The sequence below is a fragment of the Podarcis erhardii genome, assembly GCF_964252035.2.
Source record: "Podarcis erhardii genome assembly, chromosome: 15".
NCBI classification, from domain to species: Eukaryota; Metazoa; Chordata; class Lepidosauria; order Squamata; family Lacertidae; genus Podarcis; species Podarcis erhardii.
In genome coordinates this window covers 12,540,110-12,562,552 of record NC_138505.1, presented here as the reverse complement: position 1 = coordinate 12,562,552, position 22,443 = coordinate 12,540,110, and the positions used below count along the sequence as shown (strand labels likewise).

Sequence of the window (22,443 nt, the reverse complement as noted above, 5' to 3'; positions counted from 1 at the left end):
TGCAGATGCCACCTGGGTTAAGAGCTCCATTTAGAAGGCTTGTTGATACGGAATGCACTCTTGAAAGGCTTTCTAGTGCAGTCTACAATATAAGGTCAGGTCTAAGCTTTTTTTATTCCTTTTTAACTGTGGAGCAGTTCAGAAATTGCTATTTGCTGATAAATTTGGCTGCTTGATGGGAGGAAAGAGGAGAGTGAGTTATCATTTCAGTAGTAAGGCTTCATTGCCCCGAGATCTTTTGATCAAAAGTGGTAAATTAATAAATAAAATAAAGTAACTTGGTCCCTTGCCCTGAATGCTATCAGTGGAATAAAGTATGTACAATAAGGAAATAATAATAATTAATAAATGCCTGTAAACTTCATTAATATCATGCCTTCTCTTTCTAACATTTGCGGGGGGTGAGTGGCTGGCTGGCTGACTCCTGGGATGGAGGGTGGAAATGGAAGGGAGTCATGCTCACTTATCTCCATTATTTGTGTTTTATCGGTTTCCTGGTAACCGAATTTGTGGTTGCTGTGGCCCAGAATTTACCACTGTTTTGCTAGGAAACTATGCACAGTTCTGTCCACAGTTCTGTTCATGAGTTGTCCCCGTGACACCTTCATGCTATTGCAGTCTCTATGAACATGTGGGGCAAAATGTGGCAGCTGAGGAGGAGACACTATTTTCAATACAGTGGTACCTCGGTTTCAGAACAGTCCTGTTTAGAAACAATTCGGTTTACGAACTCCGCAAAACTGGAAGTAGTGTCCCGGTTTGCGAACTTTACCTAAGAATGGAATCCAAATGGTGGAAGGGCACCAGCGGCGGGAGGCCTTGTTAGGGAGAGTGCGCCTCGGTTTAGGAACGGTTTTGGTTTAAGAATGGACTTCCGGAACAAATTAAGTTTGTAAACTGAGGTACCACTGTACTTCCCTGTGTCAAGAAAATTCCACTGTGTGTATAAAAGTAGCACATCAGCCCTTTGACTGATGTGCTGATTTTCTGTTTGCAAGGAGCTGTGTGTGTGTGTGTGTGTGTGTGTGTTTGTGTGTGTGTTTTACATGGCCACACTCAAAAACAATTCCCCCCAGCTGCAGTCTTGAACTAATATTGACCATTGTGCACAATCATTCTGCTGCAGATGTTCATCCAGCCCATCTACCTTTGTGTGTGTGTAAAAAGCATTCCCTTAATGGTTTTTTGTTTTTTAAATAGCCCCAAGATTGGGTGCTCTTACCCCTTGTAGCCAACAGGGGGCAGGCTGCTGTCCCCTGCTTGCACATCTTGTTAAAACGGAAGCCGTGACCTGGTCGCAGGTACGTATATGTGTTGAGGGGTGTGTGTTTGAAATACAGCTCTAAACAATCCTAGCAAGTCCTTGCTTGGCCGAGTGCCTGACCCACCCACAGAGCTATAAAAGCTTCCTGCTCAGAGCAAACACGAGGTTGCAAAAATGACTTCCACTTTTGAGCAAGTGGCAGTTCCGGTGTGTGTGTGTCACACATGCAGGGAGGAAGTTGATAAGAGGTGGGGGAGTGCAGAGAAACGCCCTGAGCTGAGGGGCCTTGTGGAGACGCCAACAAGTCAACTGAGCAGTCCACAGAAATCCCCGAACCCTCTTCCTGGTCCACGCTGGTGTCCAAAGAGCTCTTTGCGTAGAGACCGCAGCCTCAAGGTAGGGTTCTTATCTGGTTTATGGCTTACAGGTTTAGTTTTGACAGATTAAGAAGAGGAACCACCTCCTCCTCCTCTCAACTATTCCTAGACAGGCTCACTTGTGCACAAACCCATGGGGCCTCTCCACCGAAGTCCAACAATGGTGGGGCCATCACTTGAACTAGGTGTCCCACAACAGGAGACAGTGATTGCTTTCCAGCCCTCCTCGTGGACTTCCTGGAAGTATCTGGTTTTCCACTGTGGGAAGCAGAATGCTGAATTGGATAGACCATTGATCTCCTCCAACAGGGCTGTTCTTTATTTTGTGGGAGAATCCTATGTAGGTCACAGCACACTTCCTCACATGTTCTCCTTAGCAGGGATGGAGATTCTGCCACCGTTCCTGGCGTGGTTAGACTCCATCTCCCATTAGTCCCAACCAGCATGACCAATGGTCAAGGATGATAGGAGCTGGAGTCCAGCAAACATGCAGCAGGCCACAGGTTCTCCAATCCTTGTACTTGGCACAGAGAGTAAAGTAGCAAACAGTAGGGGGAAAGAAACTCTGGAAGGGAAGAGCTTATTCTAGCCTGTGGTAATTCTGCGCAAAAGTCTAATGACCACTGTAAGTACAGTGACCTTTCACATCGGAAGGGATTGGCAATAATACAAATCCTCCTGACTTTAAATCTCGTGTTGCAGGGTGGGTGGGAGAGCATTGGCTACGAATGAGCTCCGAATAAATTGGAATCAAATTTGGTGATAAATTCTAGTTCAACTATTTCTCTATTGTTTGGTTAAAACTGTTGACTACAGCAGGACTTCACATGGGATTTAAATGCTGGTCTGCCTTACTCTGCATATCTCTGAGGATCCTTCTACAGTTTAAGCATTTTGGCAGGTTGGCTGTACCGACCCTGCCTCCTGTGCATTTAACAGCAAGCTGACCCAAGATAAATCAAGCACATTAAAAAATGCTAGGAGACCTCTTCATCTCCAGTTCATAAACACCCAATTTCTCTTAGGGAGCATTAGCGTACTTGTGCTATTTTATTCTCTAGGTTATTTAATCCAGGACAAAGGGAACATCCCCTGTAAAATACCCAGTCGCTTGCCCTGGAGGAAGTGAAATGCCTCTACTTCCTTCTATTTCTGATGCTCAGGGTGTGAACGCCAATCCCTGTTTGGCCAAAATGGCACCACCCACATAACAAGAGAGAGAAATTAGAATCCCACTTCTTACTGTGCCCACTTGTAAAGAAGAGGAGGGTCACCTTTACTCTTGATAATATGCTAAAGGGCTTGTGGGTTTTCCTGGAAACGGTTGTAATAATAACTGACACTTGATCATGGTGGATTGTATGTGTGGATTGTATGTGTCTAGGAGGGGGTGTTGCTTGAAATGACTTCAAATTACTTTGGGCACTGCTAATTTAGGTTTGTTTGCCACAGAGTCAAATTTAGATGATGGATGGTGGAGGTCTTACCAGCACTTGTACTTTGCTTCCCCATAAGCAAAATGTAAAAATACATGCTTTAAAAATGAAGGGGAAGAAGGAGAAACTTGCTCTACCTTTTTCCAGTGGACTGACTCAATCCAATGCTACTCAACTTGTCTGTGGACTGTAGCGCAATTCCCAGTCAGATTGCACACTCCTCTGAATTTTGCAATACAGTTTTGATGCATGCACAGAAATACATCTAATGGAAAAATAAGTGTACAAAATGTGTACTTTACAGGAAAATGAACTGAAAAGATTGAGGGGAAATGTGTATTTTATGTAAAGCGTGTACAAGACGCATAAAACTTAAATGTGAGCTTTCTGTGAGTTCTTTCAAAAAGTCTGAACAAAATGGGATGGAACAAACCTATGACGTCAGCTTGCATACACACAATATAGTTAAAGCACATGGTTTCCCCTAAATAATTCTGGGAACTCTAGTTTATCCCACAAAGAGCTATAGGATCCAGGATCCTTAAACTACAATTCCCAGGAATTGGTGTGTATGTAACCTAAGTAGCAACAATACTGGAACTGGACAGGAACAAGCTACTCAGTCCCAATTCCCCTGATTTTGGCCCAGCTGCCCTTCCTTTTTAGCCACTCTACTCTTCATCCAGTTTGCTTCATAGCCCTTAGCTCCCAAAAGTACCAGAGAGCCAGCTGGGGTATGTAATGCTGGAAAACAAGCTCAAGGATGATCCTGACTCCTGTCCGTCGCATCTCACCATTCCCCAACAAGACCAGGGCTGTGACAGGATCCTCTGGTTTCTCTGCTGGAAGATCTCCCAGGAACCCATCCCTCTCTCCAAGGGCAGACCATCTGCACAGGTCCACCACCCCTGCAGGGCCAAATTGCCACCACCAAGCCAGACTTAATTAGAGGGGAGCAGAGCACACAGACACCACTTCAGACCACCCACAACATCACTCAAGGCAAAGGCTACATCGAGCATATGCTCTGCTTGGCATGTTGTGTCATTGATCATTTCAGACTCCTTCAAGGTGGCTGTGAAGGCCATCAAGCCCTGAGATGCCCCCACAGCCTCCGGGTGGATGTTAAAATCACAAATGTCCTGGCATCCTCCAACATCAGGTTAAAATCCACCTGGGCCAGTTCAGTCAGCAGTATCCCCAGTTTGTATCTCTGCTCCAACACTAGACACAGATGCTGTATGCTTGCCCTGAGATCAAGACATTTCCTAATGGAGGAGATGGGAGCTCTTATGGGCAGCTCCATCTCCAAACTTCCAGTTGAGCCTGATGCTGCACCATATACCCAGGAAGGCACAATGCAGTTAGGTTAGACCCACCAAGCTCACCCCGCACCCCCAGGTCTTAGTGGTCCATGTCAGATCTGCCCCTTCATCTGCAATCACATTATGATGACTATGGTCTTGCTTTGGACTGACCTGCCATTCAGTATTACCACTGCCAAAACAGAGGGCTCGGTAGAAAGGTATCCAGCGATTTCTTGTGAAGTGGGGAGGCTGGAAACAGTGATGAGGAGTCTTACCCCACAAATAAGAATCTCCCTGCCCATGACTACTGGAATGGATGTCAAAATTGGGACAGTATAATGGTAACCCCTTGCCACTCAGGCACACGTTACCATCACCCCAAAAGGAAAGCCACATGCAGCACAAAAAATAGGGCTAAAGATGATAATTGAAGGACCAGTAATAGGAAGCACAATGCTGGTTGGTCAATATTCGTTCTAAACACTCCTGCCTCACACTCACGGTAGACTGAGCAGAAACCAAACTTGCTCTCGGCCTGGATCAGGATCACCAGCCAGTTCTGCCTCTGAATACCAGTTTCTGGGAAGTGCAGGTGGGAATCATGGAAATGTACTGGAAGGGACCATGAGGGTCATCTTGTTTAACCGCCTGCAATGCAGGAATATTTTGCTCAACATGGGGCTCAAACCCACAACCCTGAGATTTAGAGTCTCATGTTCTGAGCTACCCAAGAGTTGCTGTCATGCTCAGGTCCTGCTTGTGGGCTTCCTTCCCACTGAGGCAGCTGGTTGGCCACTGTCAGAGCAGGATGCTGGACTAAACCTAACCTAACGGGGTTGTGCATGTTTTGGCTCTCTTGGAACAAAGCTATAAATTTAGAGGGGGGAACTTGCTAACTGGCTGTTCTTTAAAACAATGTTTCACTTGTTTCAACGTGAGCATGAAATGATTGGTAACCCTGGTCAGGGTTGCCAAGTAAGATTAGGAAGATTCGCCCTTCACTACCATAGCAAAACGAACAGACATTTCACCTGATTCTGGGCGTGATAGTCACAGGGCTGTGACCCATGCAATGTCATGAATTTATTTACTGTTTTGGGGTTTGTTGCTATGTTTTTGCTGTGAAGCAGGAACGGGGAATGTCTGTGGCCTTCCTGATGTTCTTTGACTCCAACTCCCATCAGCCCCAGCTAGCTTGGCCCAATGGTCAGGACCGCCTCTCCTGGTATGCTCCACAGAGAAACCTACGGTCTGCAAATAATAACATCCTCAAGGTCCCAGGCCTCAGAGAGGTTAGGCTGGCCTCAACTAGAGCCAGGGCCTTCTCGGCTGCGGCTCCAATCTGGTGGAACGCTCTGTCACAAGAGACTAGGGCCCTGCGGGACCTGACATCCTTCCGCAGGGCCTGCAAGACAGAGTTGTTCCACCAGGCCTTTGGTCAGGGCGCAGCCTGACTCCCTCCTCTGGCAACCTGCTTAGAATCTTGCTTAATTAGTTGCCATTAATTTGATTTTAATTGATTTTTATAATGTAATATTTTTAGAATGTGTGAATATCTGATGGTTTGATTGTTGATTGTTGTTAGCCGCCCTGAGCCCGGCTTCGGCTGGGGAGGGCGGGATATAAATAAAATTTATTATTATTATTATTATTATTATTATTATTATTATTGTGGGAGTTGTAGTCCAACAGCATTTGGAGGTGCCCCCTCTGGCTGCACCCCCCTTTTAAACACTAATCATATCCACACTGTACATTTAATGCACAATGAGAATACCACTTTGAAAGTCATGGCTTCCCCCCAAAGAATCCTGGGAACTGTAGAGCTACAATTCCCAGCAGTCTTAACGAACTACAATTCCCAGGATTCATTGGGGAAACCCATGTGCTTTAAATATATGGTGCGGATGTGATCACCGCCTCCTGTCATGTTGCATTCCTTGGTATTAACCCATTCAGCAGGTGTGGGGAATCCCTGGCCCTCCAGATATTGCTGAACTACAGTGGTACCTCGGGTTAAGAACTTAATTTGTTCTGTGCCAAGGTACTATTTCTGGGTTAGCGGAGTCTGTAACCTGAAGCGTCTGTGACCCGAGGTACCACTGTACAACTGTCATCAGCCCCAGAAAGCATGGACAATGGCTGTGCATTATGGGACTGGAGTTCAGCAGCATCTGTTTGGCCAAAGGTTCCCCACACCTGCCGCGCAGCACCCCTGAACAATCTATCGGTGGCCTTGTTCTGCCACCTTTGGGGCATGGAGGGCAATGCACTTAGTTTGGAGAGTTCAGAGAGGACTGGAAGCTTGAAGGGCAGAGTTCCACGCAGCTCATAGAAGAGGCTTTGGGGCCATCATGTCTCATTGTAACATGAGCAAAAGACAAATTTAGCACAACGAGAGGGGAGATCATAGTACCAAGAAAGGAAGGAAGACAAGAATCTGGAGATTATAGCAGTCTAGACAAGGCCTTTGACAGGAAGTGTCTTACCCAGTTCTGTTCCATCCTGCTGGCAGGAGTGAGCCTTGCTCTGGGCGCATGGAAGATGATACTGCTTGATTTCAAACCACACAGGAAGAAATGAGTTACTTGTCAAACCTGGCTTGCAGGTTGTAAATATAGAGAGTGCATTGCACAGTGCTGGGCCTCTCCCTGCAATATGCTAGCATTCGGTTTTAAAAAAGAAAATTTCCAGGAGTGGTTTTGTCTTTTGTTTTGACACAAAAGTATTAAACTATGCTATTCCTTCCCCTGTAGACCTCATCTACTCTATATGTTTAAAGCAGAATCATTCCACTGTAATAATAATAATAATAATAATAATAATAATAATAATAATAATACTACTACTACCCTGGGCGGCTTCCAAAAAGAAATATTAAAATACTGTACTACATCAAACATTAAAAGCCTCCCTAAACAGGGCTGCCTTCAGGTGTCTTCTAAAAGTCTGGTAGTTGTTGTTCTCTTTGACATCTGGTGGGAGGGCATTCCACAGGGAGGGCGCCACTACCGAGAAGGCCCTCATGGCTCCCCCCCCCCCACTCAACAATCCTGGGAAATGTAATCTGTTATGGGTGCTGGGAGTTGTTAGGAGACACCCCCCCCCCGATTCCCCTACCAGAACTACAATTCTCAGACTCAGTCCCTCTTCCCAAGGAACACCACCTACTGTGGCGGCAGGCAGCAGTGGGGGGTGGGGGGAGTGGAGGCTGAGCACCCACAGAAACACATTTGTGGGTGCCCAGGCCCCCTGGAATTGGTGCCCCTGCATGTGGCCCTCAGAAGGTTGCCCAGAAGAGAATGTGGCCCCCAATATGAAAATGGTTTTCTGCCACAGGTTTAAGGCTTGGAACGGTAGAAGGAGCTTATTGAATTGAGCCTGGAAATGAACTGTCGGTGCTTTTTCTTTCTCTCAACCCTTGTATCCTCTCCTCTCTAGGGCTCTCACCATGGCTGGGCTGAAAACAGCCAGTGGGGAATACATTGATGACTCTTGGGAGCTCAGAGCCTTTGTGGAAGATCTGGGACCTGAAGCTGACCCAGTCACCCTCCGGGTCACCGGCAACATGCATATCGGCGGCATAATGCTGCAGATTGTGGATAAATTAGGTATGTCTTCCAAGATGTTTTCCCTCACCGCTTTTCTTGTTGAAAGAGGGTGATATCCAACTCAGCTTGCGTATACAACATATATTTAAAGCACACACCCCGAATCCTGGGAACTATAGTTTCCTCCCACAGAGGTAGAATGCCCAGCACCCTTAACAAATTACAGTTCCCAGGATTCTTCTATGGTTTGTACAAAGGATACTCCTGGACCCATTTGTGTGTGTTTGGGAGAATAATTGTGACTCAGTGGGGGTGGGGGAATTGTGGTCGGATCCTTTCCTGTGTGGGTTTCTGGCACTGCTTAGATAAGCAGTATGTATAAGCTTAGAGCCTGTCATTTTCAGGGGAACTGGTGCTAGTTCCCCTTACAACCCACTTGGAGGGTGATGTGATAAGTAGGCTTAGAACTAACCAAGCTATTCTTAGCTGAACAGGGCTAGGGCCATTTTGACAGCTGTTTCTGAGGTGGCACAGTCCTTGCAAAGTGGCTGTACCATGTCAACTTAATGCAGGGAGCACAGAGAAAATGGGGGAAATGGAGCCATTAAAAACCAGGTGGACTCCAGAAGGTTGTGTAGAAGGGAATGCGGCCCTCGGGTGGAAAAAGGTTTCCCAACGCTCATTTAAATCAAGCCACCCTGGATTATTTATTATTTTCAGTTCTGTATTCTCTGGGCCTGTGTCTTGATGCTAATGCTAAAGGGTGTTCCCTGCCTCAACTTTCCTGCTTCCAGAGCTTCAGAGGGACTGGTCAGATCATGCCCTGTGGTGGGAGCAGAAGAAACTTTGGCTGCTGAAGACCAACTGGAGCCTGGATAAATACGGGATCTTGGCTGATGCCAAACTTCGGTTCACTCCCCAGCACAAGCCTATACTCCTTTCCCTACCGAATCGCTGCAAAGTCAGGATCCGGGCAAACTTTGCCCAGCCAGTCTTCCGCACAGTTGCTGACCTCTGCAAGATACTTGGTGAGCACCACAAGAAGCTCAGAGTGCTTGTCTCCAAAGCTCTGAAATGTTATTTAGTTAGTGCAAGGGTTGCCAGTGCGAGGCCCATGGGCACCCAGTATCTCCTCAAAAACCCAAAATATGCTAGAGACTGTTTGCTCTCCCAGCTCAATTCCTGTTTCATACCTCCCAAGTAACCCAGAAAAATAAGGAGCATCCCATTTTTTCACGAGATCACAGTGGCCATTTTGGGTGTCACGATCTCGCGCGTTTTTGGGCACCGTGCAAAATCTCACCCGGGGGGGGGGGGACCACTTTTCAGGTTGAGAGCACTGTGCGGGTCATGTGACTCACCCGGGAGCAGAACCAGTTTTGGCTGCATAAAAGTTGGACAGTATGCTGTTTGCACCGGCTTGACCATGGCCCTTTAAACGTGCCCACATTTAACTGGATGCCCCTGCTCTCCCTTCTGTTTTGAACAGAGGAGAGAGAGGTATAAAGAGCTTCTCTTTGTGAGGAAGCATAGCGATGGAAATGGGGCGTGGGGCATACCCACATTATGTTGTGTTCGTATCTGTTTCTGTGATAATTTAGGTGTGGCAGCCATTTTGTGCTGTTCCACTTCCTCCCGGCAGCCATTTTGTCTTATCGCACATAAACTTTGTGAGTGGCACCCACAGTACTTTCTGAACGTTGCAATGGGGCTCACTGTCCCCAACCTTTTGGTGACCCTTTGCTTAGTGCCTGCCCAGCTGGTTCTGTTTCAGAGACTGGGCTTTCTGATGCTGTGTTTCCAAACCCTATGGTCTAGACATCAGAGGAGGATAGGGTGCATGGCCCCAAATGCAGGCAGGGCAACTGCATTTTTATTCATTGTGCAGGGGCAGAGAAAGCTACAACAGCTGGAACTTTCTCCTCTGCACAATTAATCCTGCTCCCTGCCCTCCTATGCAGCTGATCACCCTTAGAATAATAGAATTGTAGAGTTTGCACTTTTATTTGCAACTATTTATACATACCTGCCAACATTTATCCAATGAAAATAGGGACACCCTATTCAATAATAATAATATTTATACCCCACTCATCTGATTGGTTTGCCCCAATCTAGGCAGCTTCCAACATATATAAAAACATAATAAAAATTTTAAAAAACTTCCCTACATAGATGTCTGCTAAGGGTTGTATAGTTACTTACCTCTTTGGCTCAGGGTTGCATAACTCCAACATTTATCCAATGAAAATAAGGACATCCTAAGGAAAAGTGAGACATTCCAGGATTAAATCAGAGACCGGAACAACTTCTATAAATCTGGGACTGTCCCTGGAAAATAGGGACACTTGGAGAGTCTGCTCATAGAAGTTTAAATTTTGAAGATGGCTGTGTTTCGGTTCTCATATTCTTTTGGAAAGTGAGAATTGGGGAAGTTTGCCTTTAAATGCAAACTGAACTGAAATTATCTGGCTATGATTAGCCTGAATAAAGGACTCATGCAGCCTCTGCCCCTCTGCAGGTATCCGTCACTATGAAGAGCTGTCGTTACTGCGTGCGCCGGAGGAGAAGGAGAAGCGGAAGCAGAAGGACAAAGAGAGGAGCTCTGTAGCAAGCCATGACCTGACTGGGGTGCGCTTGCCAGCAAGTAAGGAACTTAGGGGTGTCCAAAGGACTGACTGTGTGTGTGTGTGTGTGTGTGTGTGTGTGTGTGTACATTTGTGCATGCACCTGCCTGTGCAAAAGTGTGTAGCTTCAGGATTCACTGGAAATAGGATAAAGCAACATTATCTCAGTCTATGAAAAACCTGGAAAAAAAGGTAAGATGTCACTGAAGGCACCAGGTGGACCTCACTGGAGAGAGCATTCAACAGATGAGGAGCCACAACTGAAAAGGCCCCGCTCTGGAAGGCTACCTCTGCATTAGGAGAAGCATCCTGATGGCAAGAGCTGTTTTCACCATGGAAGCGTCTGCCTCAAGAGGTGGTAGGCACTGGAGGTGTTGTAAGTAGAGGCTTTCAGGGATGCTGCTATTGCAAGATTCCTACACTGAGCAGGAATGACCTCCAAGGTCTCAATTCGGCTGTAAAATACTGTGATTCCGTGGGAGGCACTTCTCTCTTTGGAACCGGGTCTCTTCCCGGGGAATTTATTCTCGCCGCATGGAGCCCAGAAGTTCAGCTGCACTTACTTGAACAAGCCAAAGGTCATACGATGATCCTTCTCAAGAAGACAAATTATACAGGCTGCCCAATTCCGCAGCCATGACCCCTCCTCCATTCTGTTCTGTCACCAGGTGCAGAGCAGCAGCTGTTCCGCGGCATGCCGGCTCACTTCTCGGACAGTGCCGAAACTGAGGCCTGCTACAGGATGCTGTCGGTCAGTCAGACTGGACTGACACCCGATCAGATCTTGCAGATGCACCGGCCAGGCTCCCTCTCCGAGAAGACGCAGATCAACAGCAGGTAAGGAGAAGAGGGCTAGCTAGCTTGGGCAAACTGTAGGACTACTATGTTGTAGAAGGGAAGGCGAAAGGCGTGACCCCTGAATTTTGGTGTTGCACAGGGCTGTAATTTGAGACCCCAAGGTCCACCACTGTCTTGAATGCAAGAGTTTGAGATACTTTGCTAGATAATAATAATAATAATAATAATAATAATAATAATAATAATAATAATAAATAATAATAATAATAATTTTTTATTTATACCCCGCCCTCCCCAGCCAAGGCTCAGAGCGGCTTACAAGCAATAATAAAAACAAGATGAATGATTACAACTTAAAAACAAAAATAAAATACAACATTAAAATAATGGAACATTAAAATATTAAAATGTAGCCTCATCGCAGGAGGAGAAGGAAAAGAAAGGGGAAAAAAAAGAGAGAGAGGGAGGGAGGGAATCAAATTGGCTCCAAGCCAAAGATAGAGAATGGTATCTGCTTATCTACTACGCAAATGGGGAACCTGTGTCAATTGATCTAACAAAATTTGTATACTGCTGGATGAAACGAAACACAGTATTTTGCAGGAAAGATTCAAGCGCTGGTTGGAATTCCATGTTTGTAATTAAGAGTGGATTTCTCTCCCAGGTGGCTGGACTCGTCGCGGACTTTGCTGCAGCAAGAAGTGAAAGAAAACGATTGTTTGTGGCTACGTTTCAAATATTACAGCTTCTTTGATCTGGAGCCCAAGGTCAGTGCTCCCCTGGGATCTGGGCCTTCAGCCTTACCCCACTTGTTTCTGTAAAAAATAATATGCACCCTCTAAGCTGGTGGCTGCTCCAAAATCCTTCTGAGGATCTCAGTTGTCTTTGTGTGTGTGTAGGTGCGTTTCTACTCCTCGCGACTTGGGGAGCTTCTGGTCCTAATGACCAGGGAGCAAAACATATAAACAGGTTTTTTTTAAAGTGTTGGTAAACCTTGCTGAAGATGTAGGGTTGCTCTGCCCATCGTCTGTGACATGTTTCGTATGTGACATATTTAGCATTTTAAAACATACATTTGCCTTGGAGTGTGTGCCACAGGGAACTACCAATTTGTAGGGGGTTTCTTGCAGAGCAAGTCCCCACCCTTTGCTTTTTAATGTGTAAGGCAAAGCAGGGGGGAACTGTGGCCCTCCAGGTGTTGCTGGTTTCCCAGCTTCCATCATCTCTGACCATTGGCCATACTGGTTGGGGCCTGATGGGAGTTGGAGTCCCAACTTCTGGAGGACCACAAGTTCCCCATCCCTGATGTAAGGGAGGATCTTGTATTCCACCTAGACAGGAAGACAGGTGGGTTAAAAATGCACTTAACTTCCTGGAGGAGGTGAAATTTGAACCCTGGTTTGGCACTCAGCCTCTGCTGTTGCTCGTTCCCTCCCATGTAGTACGATGCCGTGAGGATCAACCAGCTGTATGAACAGGCGCGTTGGGCCGTGCTACTAGAGGAGACAGATTGCACCGAGGAAGAGATGGTGGTGTTTGCGGCTCTGCAGGTAACCTTTTCTCCCTGGACAAAAAGTTTTCTGAGTGCTAGAATCATAGGCTTGCAGAGTTGGAAGGGACCACAAGGGTCATTTAGTCCAACCCCCTGCAATGCAGGAATCATTTGCCCAACAAGGGGCTCAAACCCCTGACTCTGAGCTTAAGAGTCTCTTGCTCTACCAACTGAGCTGGAATTAGTCCTTGAATGCTGATGGTGCTTCTCTGTTGTCTGGACGAAGGACAGAGAGAGGAGCGTGTATATAAATTAGCCTACTGCAAAAAAGGAAAACTTACAGTAATTGCTCTGCTTGCTTTGTTGGTTTATGGAAAAATAGATATATATGGGATATAAGGATAATTCCCTGGACACCAAGATCCGGTTCTGGGGTTCTCTTTGGTGAGAGAACCTCAGCAGAGATTTAAAATCACAAAACATGCAGCAAAGTAAAGCATGGAAACATAGATTGCTGGACCTTTAAAATTAGCCTTTTCAAAGTTTCCCCCTAGGTATAGAAAAAGACTACATGCTTGGTAAGTAACAAAAATAAAAAATGATTTACTTACAAACTCTCCAAAGGCCAGATTCATGTGCTTTTTCATACAGCATTCAAAAAAAGTTACACAGGAAGTAAAACTCGGTTTAGTTACAGTGCTGAAAGTTCCTAAATTAGTGGTATAGGTACTCCACAGTGGCTTGTAAGAGCCATGTGCTCTGAGCTCCAGCAACCAGCTCAGACCTCCTCACACCTTGAGCTTCTCTGGTAGACCAAAGGTTGAACAAATAGGCCTGATTACCCATTTCCTCCCAAGGTAAGGGGATGTGACCTTGCTAAGCCTGGCAGGACAGCTTACTCTATGGTATTAACCCCTTCGTGCATTAATTAGACTGAAAAAGACATCTGAAGGCAGCCCTGTTCAGGAAAGTTTTTAATGTATGACATTTTAATGTATTTTTAATCTTTGTTGGAAGCCGCCAAGAGTGGCTGGGGAAACCCAGCCAGATGGGCGGGGTACAAATAATAAATTATTATAATATTATTATTAAGCACTTTGGTTATATGAGGCTGGTTATCCCACACTTTTGCCTCTGGCTCTGCCCACTGCTTGCATTTGACCCTCGGGAAGTTGCTCAGAAGGGAATGAGGCCCTCGAGCTCAAAAAGTTTCCCTGCCCCTGCATTAGGAAGTGTGAAGAAATTGTTCTATAAATAAGGAAATAAGTGTTCAGAGCTTTGTTTTGAGACTCGAGTGTCAGTATTGCACAAAGCTAATTCAGAGCTTTCACTCCTTCCAGTATCATATCAATGAATTGTCTTTGAACACCAATCCCGTGGAGCAGTCTGGTGACTCTGGCCTTGATGACCTGGACAAGGCCCTCGCCACCTTGGAGGTCAAACTGGAAGGTTCGTCAGCAGCTCCCAACGTTCTGGTAAGTTCCCAACAGGGCCTGCCTTCCCTTATGCTGAGGCATTCTGACTGGAGCCTCCCTCTCTTGATTTGAATGTTGTTGCCAGCAAGGTTTCTATCAGCTGCTGCTTCTGCTTCTGTTGCTATTTAGTTCCCTTTTTCCTTTGGGGTTTTCTGAAATGGGCTATTTATTTTATTTCAAATCCAGTACAGACGGCAATAAAGATCTCCACTTAAGAGGCTTGTTAAAAAAGGAAAGTCTTTCCACCAAGGTCCAGAAGACAAGAGGGGTGGTATTTCTCTGATAAGTACCAGAATGGAGTTCCAAAAGATTGCATTCAGTGCTAGGCCTTCTCAGAGTAGACCCAAGTTGATAGACAGACTTAATTTACATTCATTAATTGCAACAGGGTCTACTTGGAGTAGAACCTAGATGGAGACAACCCAAAATGTTGCATTGTTTTATTTCTGCTGTTTGTATTATTATTATTATTATTATTATTATTATTATTATTATTATTATTATTTCTTTGACCATGAGACTGAAAGGCAGTCTATAAATACAGGAAATATGTAAAACCACCACCACCACAACAACACATATTTGTCATTTCCAAAATAGGACAGTCTCACAGTTATCCCAGAGTTAAAGGATTATCTCCGAATATTCAGGTGAGCTATCAAACCGTATGTTTCATGAGGGAATGGATCCTGGGGAAGGGCAGTGGCACTTAGTGGTTAGATCACCTGCTTTCCATGCAGAAGGTCCCAGGTTCAATCCCTGTCATCTCCAGGAAGGGCTGGGATATTATGATCAACTAAAAACATTAGCAAAATGGGTGGAATTGACCAGGATGTTTAAGGGTTTGGAACACAAGGCTTTATGGGGAACAAATGAAAGAGCTGGGTGTGTTTAGCTGGGAGAAGAGGAGATGAAGCTCATGTCCTTCTGTCAGTCACCCTTTTTGCTCTACAGGCCCCGTAAGCTGACTCTGAAGGGCTACAAGCAGTACTGGGTGATCTTCAAAGAGACCTCCATCTCCTACTACAAGAGTCCTGAAGAAGCTCTGGGAGAACCTGTGCAGCAACTCAGCCTCAAAGGTGAGTCCAGCCACCTTGCCAACGCCTCTTTCCCAATCCGGCATTAGTACGGCCTACAAAGGATGGAGCACATCTCCAAATATGAGTACAGTGGTACCTTGGTTTAAGAACAGCTTAGTTTATGAACAACTTGGATTAAGAACGCTGCAAACCCGGGAGTAGGGGTTTTGGTTTGTGAACTTTGCCTTGGAAGCAGGACATGTTGAGTGTGTTCCATTTGTAAATTGAGTCCCCTGCTGCTATGGGAAAGCATGCCTTGGTTTAAGAACGCTTCGGTTTAAGAACGGACTTCTGGAACAGATTAAGTTTGTAAACCAAGGTACCACTGTATATGAAACCTGCCTTATACTGCATCAGACCATCGGGTCCTTCCAGTTTAGTATTATCTACACTGACTGGCACAGAGACTCTCGAGGGTTTCAGACCAAGAGTCCCTGTCAGAACTATCTAGAGACATGAGGAGTTGAACCCGAGTCCTTCTGCAAAAAAATTGCTCTATCCCTGAGCCTCCAGCCCTTTTCCTCAAAGAGAAAGTGCAGCTCCATGAGTGTAGGGATAGACAGACCAGTGGTCCCAATTCTCTGCATAAGACAGCATTGTATGCCAGCTTCTAACTGTTCCTAACCCTGTTTCTGCCCCACTCCAGGCTGTGAGGTTGTGCCGGACGTCAACATCTCTGGCCAGAAATTTTGCATCAAGCTCTTGGTACCTTCCCCCGATGGGATGAGCGAAGTACACTTGCGATGTTCCGATGTGAGTGGGGTGGTGGGGAAGCCCGGTCTAGAACCACAGTTTAGGGCTGCCATACGTCAACAATCTTGGGGTCTTCCTAAAAAGAAAGCTCAACAACTTTTCGGGGAGTCCTGGTTTTTACTTTTTGAACTATGGCAACCCTACCATAGTTGGAAGGAGCCCTGAAAGTCATCATCTAAAATCAGTGCAACTGCAGCACTGCATCTCTGACAGGTGGGCCGCCGTTCCCCTCCCAGAGCTTACAATTCCCAGTGGTTTAACCATCAGTCCCTCTTCCCAGGGAACTCTGGAAGTGGGTTTTGTGAACCATCCTGAGATTTTCTATAAATCTAATAAGCTTGATAAATCAATAAAGAAACAATAGCTCTTTGAGGCGAAACAGGAGTCTCTGAACAACACTCAGCACCCTTAACAAACTACAGAATTTTTGTGGGGAAAGCCATGGCTATTTACAGTGGTATCATAGCACTTTAAATGTATGGCAAGAACGCGGCCAGGGTTTTGGTTTTCTCAATAACCTGTGATGCAGTATTCTGCACTAACTGCAGTTTCCAGGCCGAGTACATAGAATTGCCCCCACAAAGCCTGGACCTCGGATCTAACGCCATCCCAGTTGATTTCCTCCAAACAGCCTTGTATAAGGATGGGTGAGGGGCTGTTGTAGGAGTAGCTAGAGCGAACTCAGTGTAAGGCAAGTGATTTCCTCCTCTCCCTCACCAGGAGCAGCAATATGCCCGTTGGATGGCAGGTTGTAGGTTGGCAGCGAAGGGGAAGACCATGGCAGACTCATCCTACCAGGCCGAGGTGGAGAACATCCTGTCCTTTCTAAAGCTCCAGCAAACCAACCCGGACGCCCGTCTTGCCCAGCAGGCCGAGGGAGCCCAGTGGCTCGTGTCTCCTCGCTACCAGAAGAAATTCAAACCAAAGCAGGTAATTTTGGGCCGCACGGCCCCAAACCACCCTGACCACTGACTGATTGCTTTGGCAGCAGTTGCCAGGAGAAAAAGTCAATCTACAAATCAGATCCATTGAAGTCTTAACATGGGGCATTTCTATAGATTGGGAGTGGGAAACTTTTGGCCCTCAAGACTACAACTCCCATCATGGTCACATTATTAGTATTAATTTATTATATACCTCTCAGTTGCCAAAGTAGCTTCTAAGCAGTTCACAAACATCAAACCAATTTCTTTTTAAAAAGAAAAATAGGTAAAGGTAAAGGGACCCCTGACCATTAGGTCCAGTCGTGACCGACTGGGGTTGCGACGCTCATCTCGCTTTATTGGCCGAGGGAGCCAGCGTACAGCTTCCGGGTCATGTGGCCAGCATGACTAAGCCGCTTCTGGCGAACCAGAGAGGCGCACGGAAATGCTGTTTACCTTCCCCCCAGAGCGGCACCTATTTATCTACTTGCACTTTGAGGTGCTTTTGAACTGCTAGGTTGGCAGGAGCAGTGACCGAGTAACAGGGCTCACCCCGTCACAGGGATTCGAACCACCGACCTTCTGATTGGCAAGTCGTAGGCTCTGTGGTTTAACCCACAGCGCCACCCGCGTCCCTTAAAAAAAAAAATACACGTAATTAAAATCTGCCTTGGGCTTTTCAAAGCTGCTTTGTTGATTCACTATGCATTCACACACCTCCTGAGATACCTTGATTAAATTCTTTTGCACAATGGTTGTGAGGCCAAGGAGGAGGTTTGCACTAATCTCTCCCTTTGCAACTCTCACAGTTAACCCCTCGCATCCTGGAGGCCTACCAGAACGTGGCCCAGCTGTCGCTCCCTGATGCCAAGATGAAGTTTATTCAAGTTTGGCAGTCGCTTCCCGATTTTGGCATCTCTTATTTTGTAGTCAGGTAAAGAAACTGCTGAGCTTCCCTGAAAACCATTTGGGAGGAACTGAAGCACCTTTTCATGAACTGCTGCTGGTTTCGACAGCACAAATGAAAAATCTTTCAGCGTTAATTACCGTATTTTTCGCTCTATAACACGCACCTGACCATAACACGCACATCGTTTTTAGAGGAGGAAAACAAGGGAAAAAACATTCTGAATGAAACAGTGGATGTATCATTTTTGGGCTTCATGCTGTGGCCACAGACATGTGATCTGATGGTGAATTTGGGGTGACCCAATGCAAAAATCCTGAGAATCCCTGTGTATCCATGGTTTGTAACCACGTTTTTGCACCATTGCAGCCCCAGGCAACAGTGGGTGCGTGATTTTTGGGGGGCAGGCTGTAGCCATGGACATGCTATGTGCTCTGATGGTGAATTTGGGGTGACCCATTGCAAAGATCCTGAGGATCCATGTGGATCCATGCTTTTTAACCACATTTTTGCACCACTGCAGCCCCAGGCAACAGTGGGTGCGTGATTTTGGGGGGGCAGGCTGTAGCCATGGACATGCTATGTGATCTGATGGTGAATTTGGGGTGACCAAATGCAAAGATCCTGAGGATCCATGTGGATCCATGCTTTTTAACCACATTTTAAGTGGGGAGGGAAGGAAAAACACAGAACGGACAAGGAGCACGAGAGGGGTGTGCAGAGAAGCAGCTGGCTAAGAATGCAGGAGAGGGGTATAACGGGAGGGAGGAAAGGAAGGCAAAAGTTTTCCCTCACCTACCCACCCAAGCCAGCCAGCTCGCGCGCGCGCTCTCTCTCTCTCTCTCTCTCCCTCCTGCATGTTTTCAGCAGACGACACTCTGCTTTCCCCTCTGCTTGCCTGGAGGGGAGGGGCTTTCCCTGCTCTTTGTTCCGTTTGAGCAAACACAGCAAGGAAACAGAGGTGGGTGGGCAGTAAGACCCTGAGGCAGAATGCAGGAAAGCAGCCGCTTCCTCTTTTCAGGTTTCCCTTCTCCGAGATGCGCGATTTGATTTTTTTTGCCTCCCCTCGCGCCATTTGGCTCCAGGGACCACACATTCGCTCAATAACACGCACAGACATTTCCCCTTCCTTTTTAGGAGAAAAAATCTGCGTGTTATAGAAGGAAAAATATGGTATTTTATTTTATTCTGAAAGGCAACTTCTGGAAGTTATTTGCATGTCTGAAGAAGTCTTTCCTTCTCCCTTTCTCATGATAGGTGTTTAATTGAAATAATTTGATGTGTAGCACACAACACCCCACACACCTCTGATAATAGTAGAATTTGGGGGCAACCAGTGAAACCAGAGAAGGCAGACAAGAGGGAGCCCTTCATCTCATGCATAGAACATAGCTATGTTCTACCTCCAGAGTCAGAGGCAGTTTACCTCTGAATACCAGTTGCTGAGAATAACAGATTGGCAGTGGGGATTAGGAGTGTCTCTCTTGCATTCAGGGCCTGCTGGATTGGATGGGCCTTTTGGTCTGACAGGGTGACAGATGTGTTAAAACCATCTAAGAAGACATGCAAAAAATCCAGAGAGGTCTATCTAGGGCTGTTGGTCATTATGGCAAAATGGAACTTCCAGATTCAGAAGCACAGATATCACTGAATATCGGTTGCTGAGGAGCAATGAAAGGAGTGAACCACTGCCATCAGGGCTGGCTGCAGGCATCTGGTTGGCCACTGTGGAAGGCAGGATGTTGGACTTTGCATCAGAGCAACCTCTGTTGGTTATTTTGTGTTTTTTTAAATAATGATCAAGGTCAACCAAATGCAGATTTAAAATCCTGTTGGTTTTCAGCACCAAAGAGCTGAGCCCATGTTAAAACACACCGGGTTGTATCAAACTAAATTCTGCTGAGAGCAGACCTACTGAAAATAATGAAGCCAGGTTAGTCATGCCAATTAATTTCAGTGGGTCTACTCTGAGTAAGACTGTGCTTAGATACAACCCATTGCTAGGCAAAGTCTCCTGATGTCTCCTAAATAGGAATTGCTTTGGATAACTTTCTTACTGAAATTCATGGAGTTAAAAATTGCGCAGTTCGTGGCTGGATCATGTCTTTACAATGTTAAGCTGCATAAATGATTTATAATTTGGGATAAAAAATTCTGGAGGTGTAGCTCAGCTATTCTATTGCAGCAAACCCAACGAAGTATTTTGTGGCACCTTAGAGTCTAACAAATTTATTGCTGCATAAACTTTTGCAGCTTAACTGCCTCTGATGAAGGGGACTCTAGCCTACCAAAGCTTAAGCCACTATAAATTTTAGTCTTTGTAATGCCACAACACCATTTTTATTTATTTAATTCATGCGATTTATGTACCGTTTGATTGTAGAAAATCTCAAAGTGGTTTACTATAAAATGTATAGGGATGTCCAGCCCTTACTTTATTTAATGTATTAACTTTTTCATAGTGCAAAACTTTGTTGCTATTATTTTCAAAAATCACAGAAAAGGTAAAAACACTTACCATCCCAGAACTTTTGCATTCATTCCCCCAACGAACTGCAGATTCCTTCCTATTGGGCTAGTAGGTATCAACACTGCATACCTGCAATGCTTCTATTACAGGTAACTCCTCATTTGCGCACATTCAACATGCGCACAATTGCTGGCATATGCAGTTTTGGACACTAGGAAGGGGTGTGTGGCATAACAGGGCGGGGACAGGCTTACCTGTGTCCCGCTGATGCACGCAGTGCCTCGGAGCGCAACCCCCACATAAATGGGGAGTTGCCTGTACTGAAAACATGAGGACTGACTAGCGATTTGCTTTCCTTTTTAAACTGAAGATTGAAAATGTAGAGAAGGGGGCTGTAGTAGCTCTTAGAGGCAACCAGCCCCCCCCATAATTATTATTGCTATTATTATTTATTAAATTTGTAGCAGCTCCCACCCTCCCTGCAGTGATGGTGATGACACAGCCTTTAGCTCTTCAATCGCACACTCCCTCTAGATTAGAAGTAGAGGAACCTTATAAGTGCAAGCAAAAACGCAGAGCCTTGCCATCTTTGTGTGCAGGTTCAAGGGCAGCCGGAAGGACGAAATCTTGGGCATCGCCAACAACCGCTTGATCCGCATTGACCTGGCCGTTGGAGACGTGGTGAAGACCTGGCGGTTCAGCAATATGCGCCAGTGGAACGTCAACTGGGATATCCGGCAGGTCAGCGGTGGGGTGGGGAGCTTGGGATTTGAGTTCTCTGAATATGCATTTCTCGTAGCCAGTCCCTGACTTTTACTAACAAAGTAGCAGTGCAGGTGAGAGGGCAGGAAGTGCGGGCGACGGCACAGCCCTTCCCATTTCCCCTTAAGTGGCAAAACAGGACAGACTGCCCCTGCCTCCATGCTCCATCGTCCCCGACCATTGGCTGTGGATGATGGAAGTTGTGAGTTGAGCAACATTTGGAGGGCACCAACGTTGCCTATCCTTGCATTAGAATTGATTGAGACAAATGCACAAGTAAAAGGACATGTCTTCCTCCCCGTCCCCCACTGCAGTTTTGGCCTAAAGAGAACAACCCTTTAAACTTTTTTGCTTATTCGCCTGTACAAGATTTATACGCACCATAGGTGACCACCCAAAGAGACGTCCGCAAGCTCAGCTTTTAACCTTCTTTCCCCAGGTGGCCATAGAGTTTGATGAGCACATCAACGTGGCCTTCAGCTGCATTTCTGCTGGCTGCAAGATCGTGCATGAGTACATTGGCGGGTACATCTTCTTGTCCACCCGCGCAAATGACAGGAGCCAGACGCTGGATGAAGAACTCTTCCACAAGCTGACGGGAGGCCATGAAGCTCTCTGACCTTCTTCCACACCTTAGGGCTCCCCCAGAAACTGCGCACACTAGGCCAGCCTCTTTGTGGAGGCGTCTAAGCAGAGACTCTTAACCGGGGTCAATTGTGCCCTATAATCGCTTGGGAATACTTACTGGGCATGATAAATATTTCCCAATATGAGCGTAGGAGCAGAGATCTGCAGGAATTGTATTCTAAGGAGTGTGGCAATTGGCGTGCTTGTTGTAGAGAGGGAGGGATGTCTTGTCATGCCTTTTTCTTGGGAGGGGATGCGCAAATTCCTGGGACCAGCCTACGCACCCCAAATCCATTATCTGCCCTTTTGCATTATGTTAGGATGTCTATAGCCTGCAGAGCCTTCCTAGTCTGCAGTTCACTTGGGGGGAGAGTGTGTGCTCAGCGTTAAGTCAGCAATTGTTGTGGGGGGCATTTAAGGATATTTCGATGTCACAAAATTATATTGTTGTCTATTTTGCTGGGGAATTTGCTTTTTTTGTTTTCATTATCTATCCCAAGGAGCTATAAAAATATATAAATAAATACATACTTGGAAACGCTTCTCATTGTCCTTTCCCCACATTTTCCCACAATGACTTGTTTTGTCTCCGTGA

At 46.1% G+C, this 22,443-nt stretch overlaps 1 protein-coding gene across 1 annotated transcript; it reads left to right on the top strand.

The window, feature by feature from the left end:
• Positions 1-1,469: 1,469 nt before the first annotated feature.
• FERMT3 (FERM domain containing kindlin 3) lies at positions 1,470-22,386 on the top strand. Its single transcript, XM_081842935.1, has 15 exons — positions 1,470-1,660; positions 7,826-7,995; positions 8,730-8,963; positions 10,457-10,582; positions 11,231-11,399; positions 12,025-12,127; positions 12,803-12,910; positions 14,193-14,327; positions 14,928-14,977; positions 15,282-15,406; positions 16,053-16,159; positions 16,880-17,089; positions 17,892-18,016; positions 21,059-21,200; positions 21,661-22,386. The coding sequence occupies exons 2-15, from the start codon at positions 7,836-7,838 to the stop codon at positions 21,838-21,840; spliced, it is 1,974 nt and encodes a 657-aa protein (XP_081699061.1). The 5' UTR covers positions 1,470-1,660; positions 7,826-7,835; the 3' UTR covers positions 21,841-22,386.
• Positions 22,387-22,443: the final 57 nt, after the last annotated feature.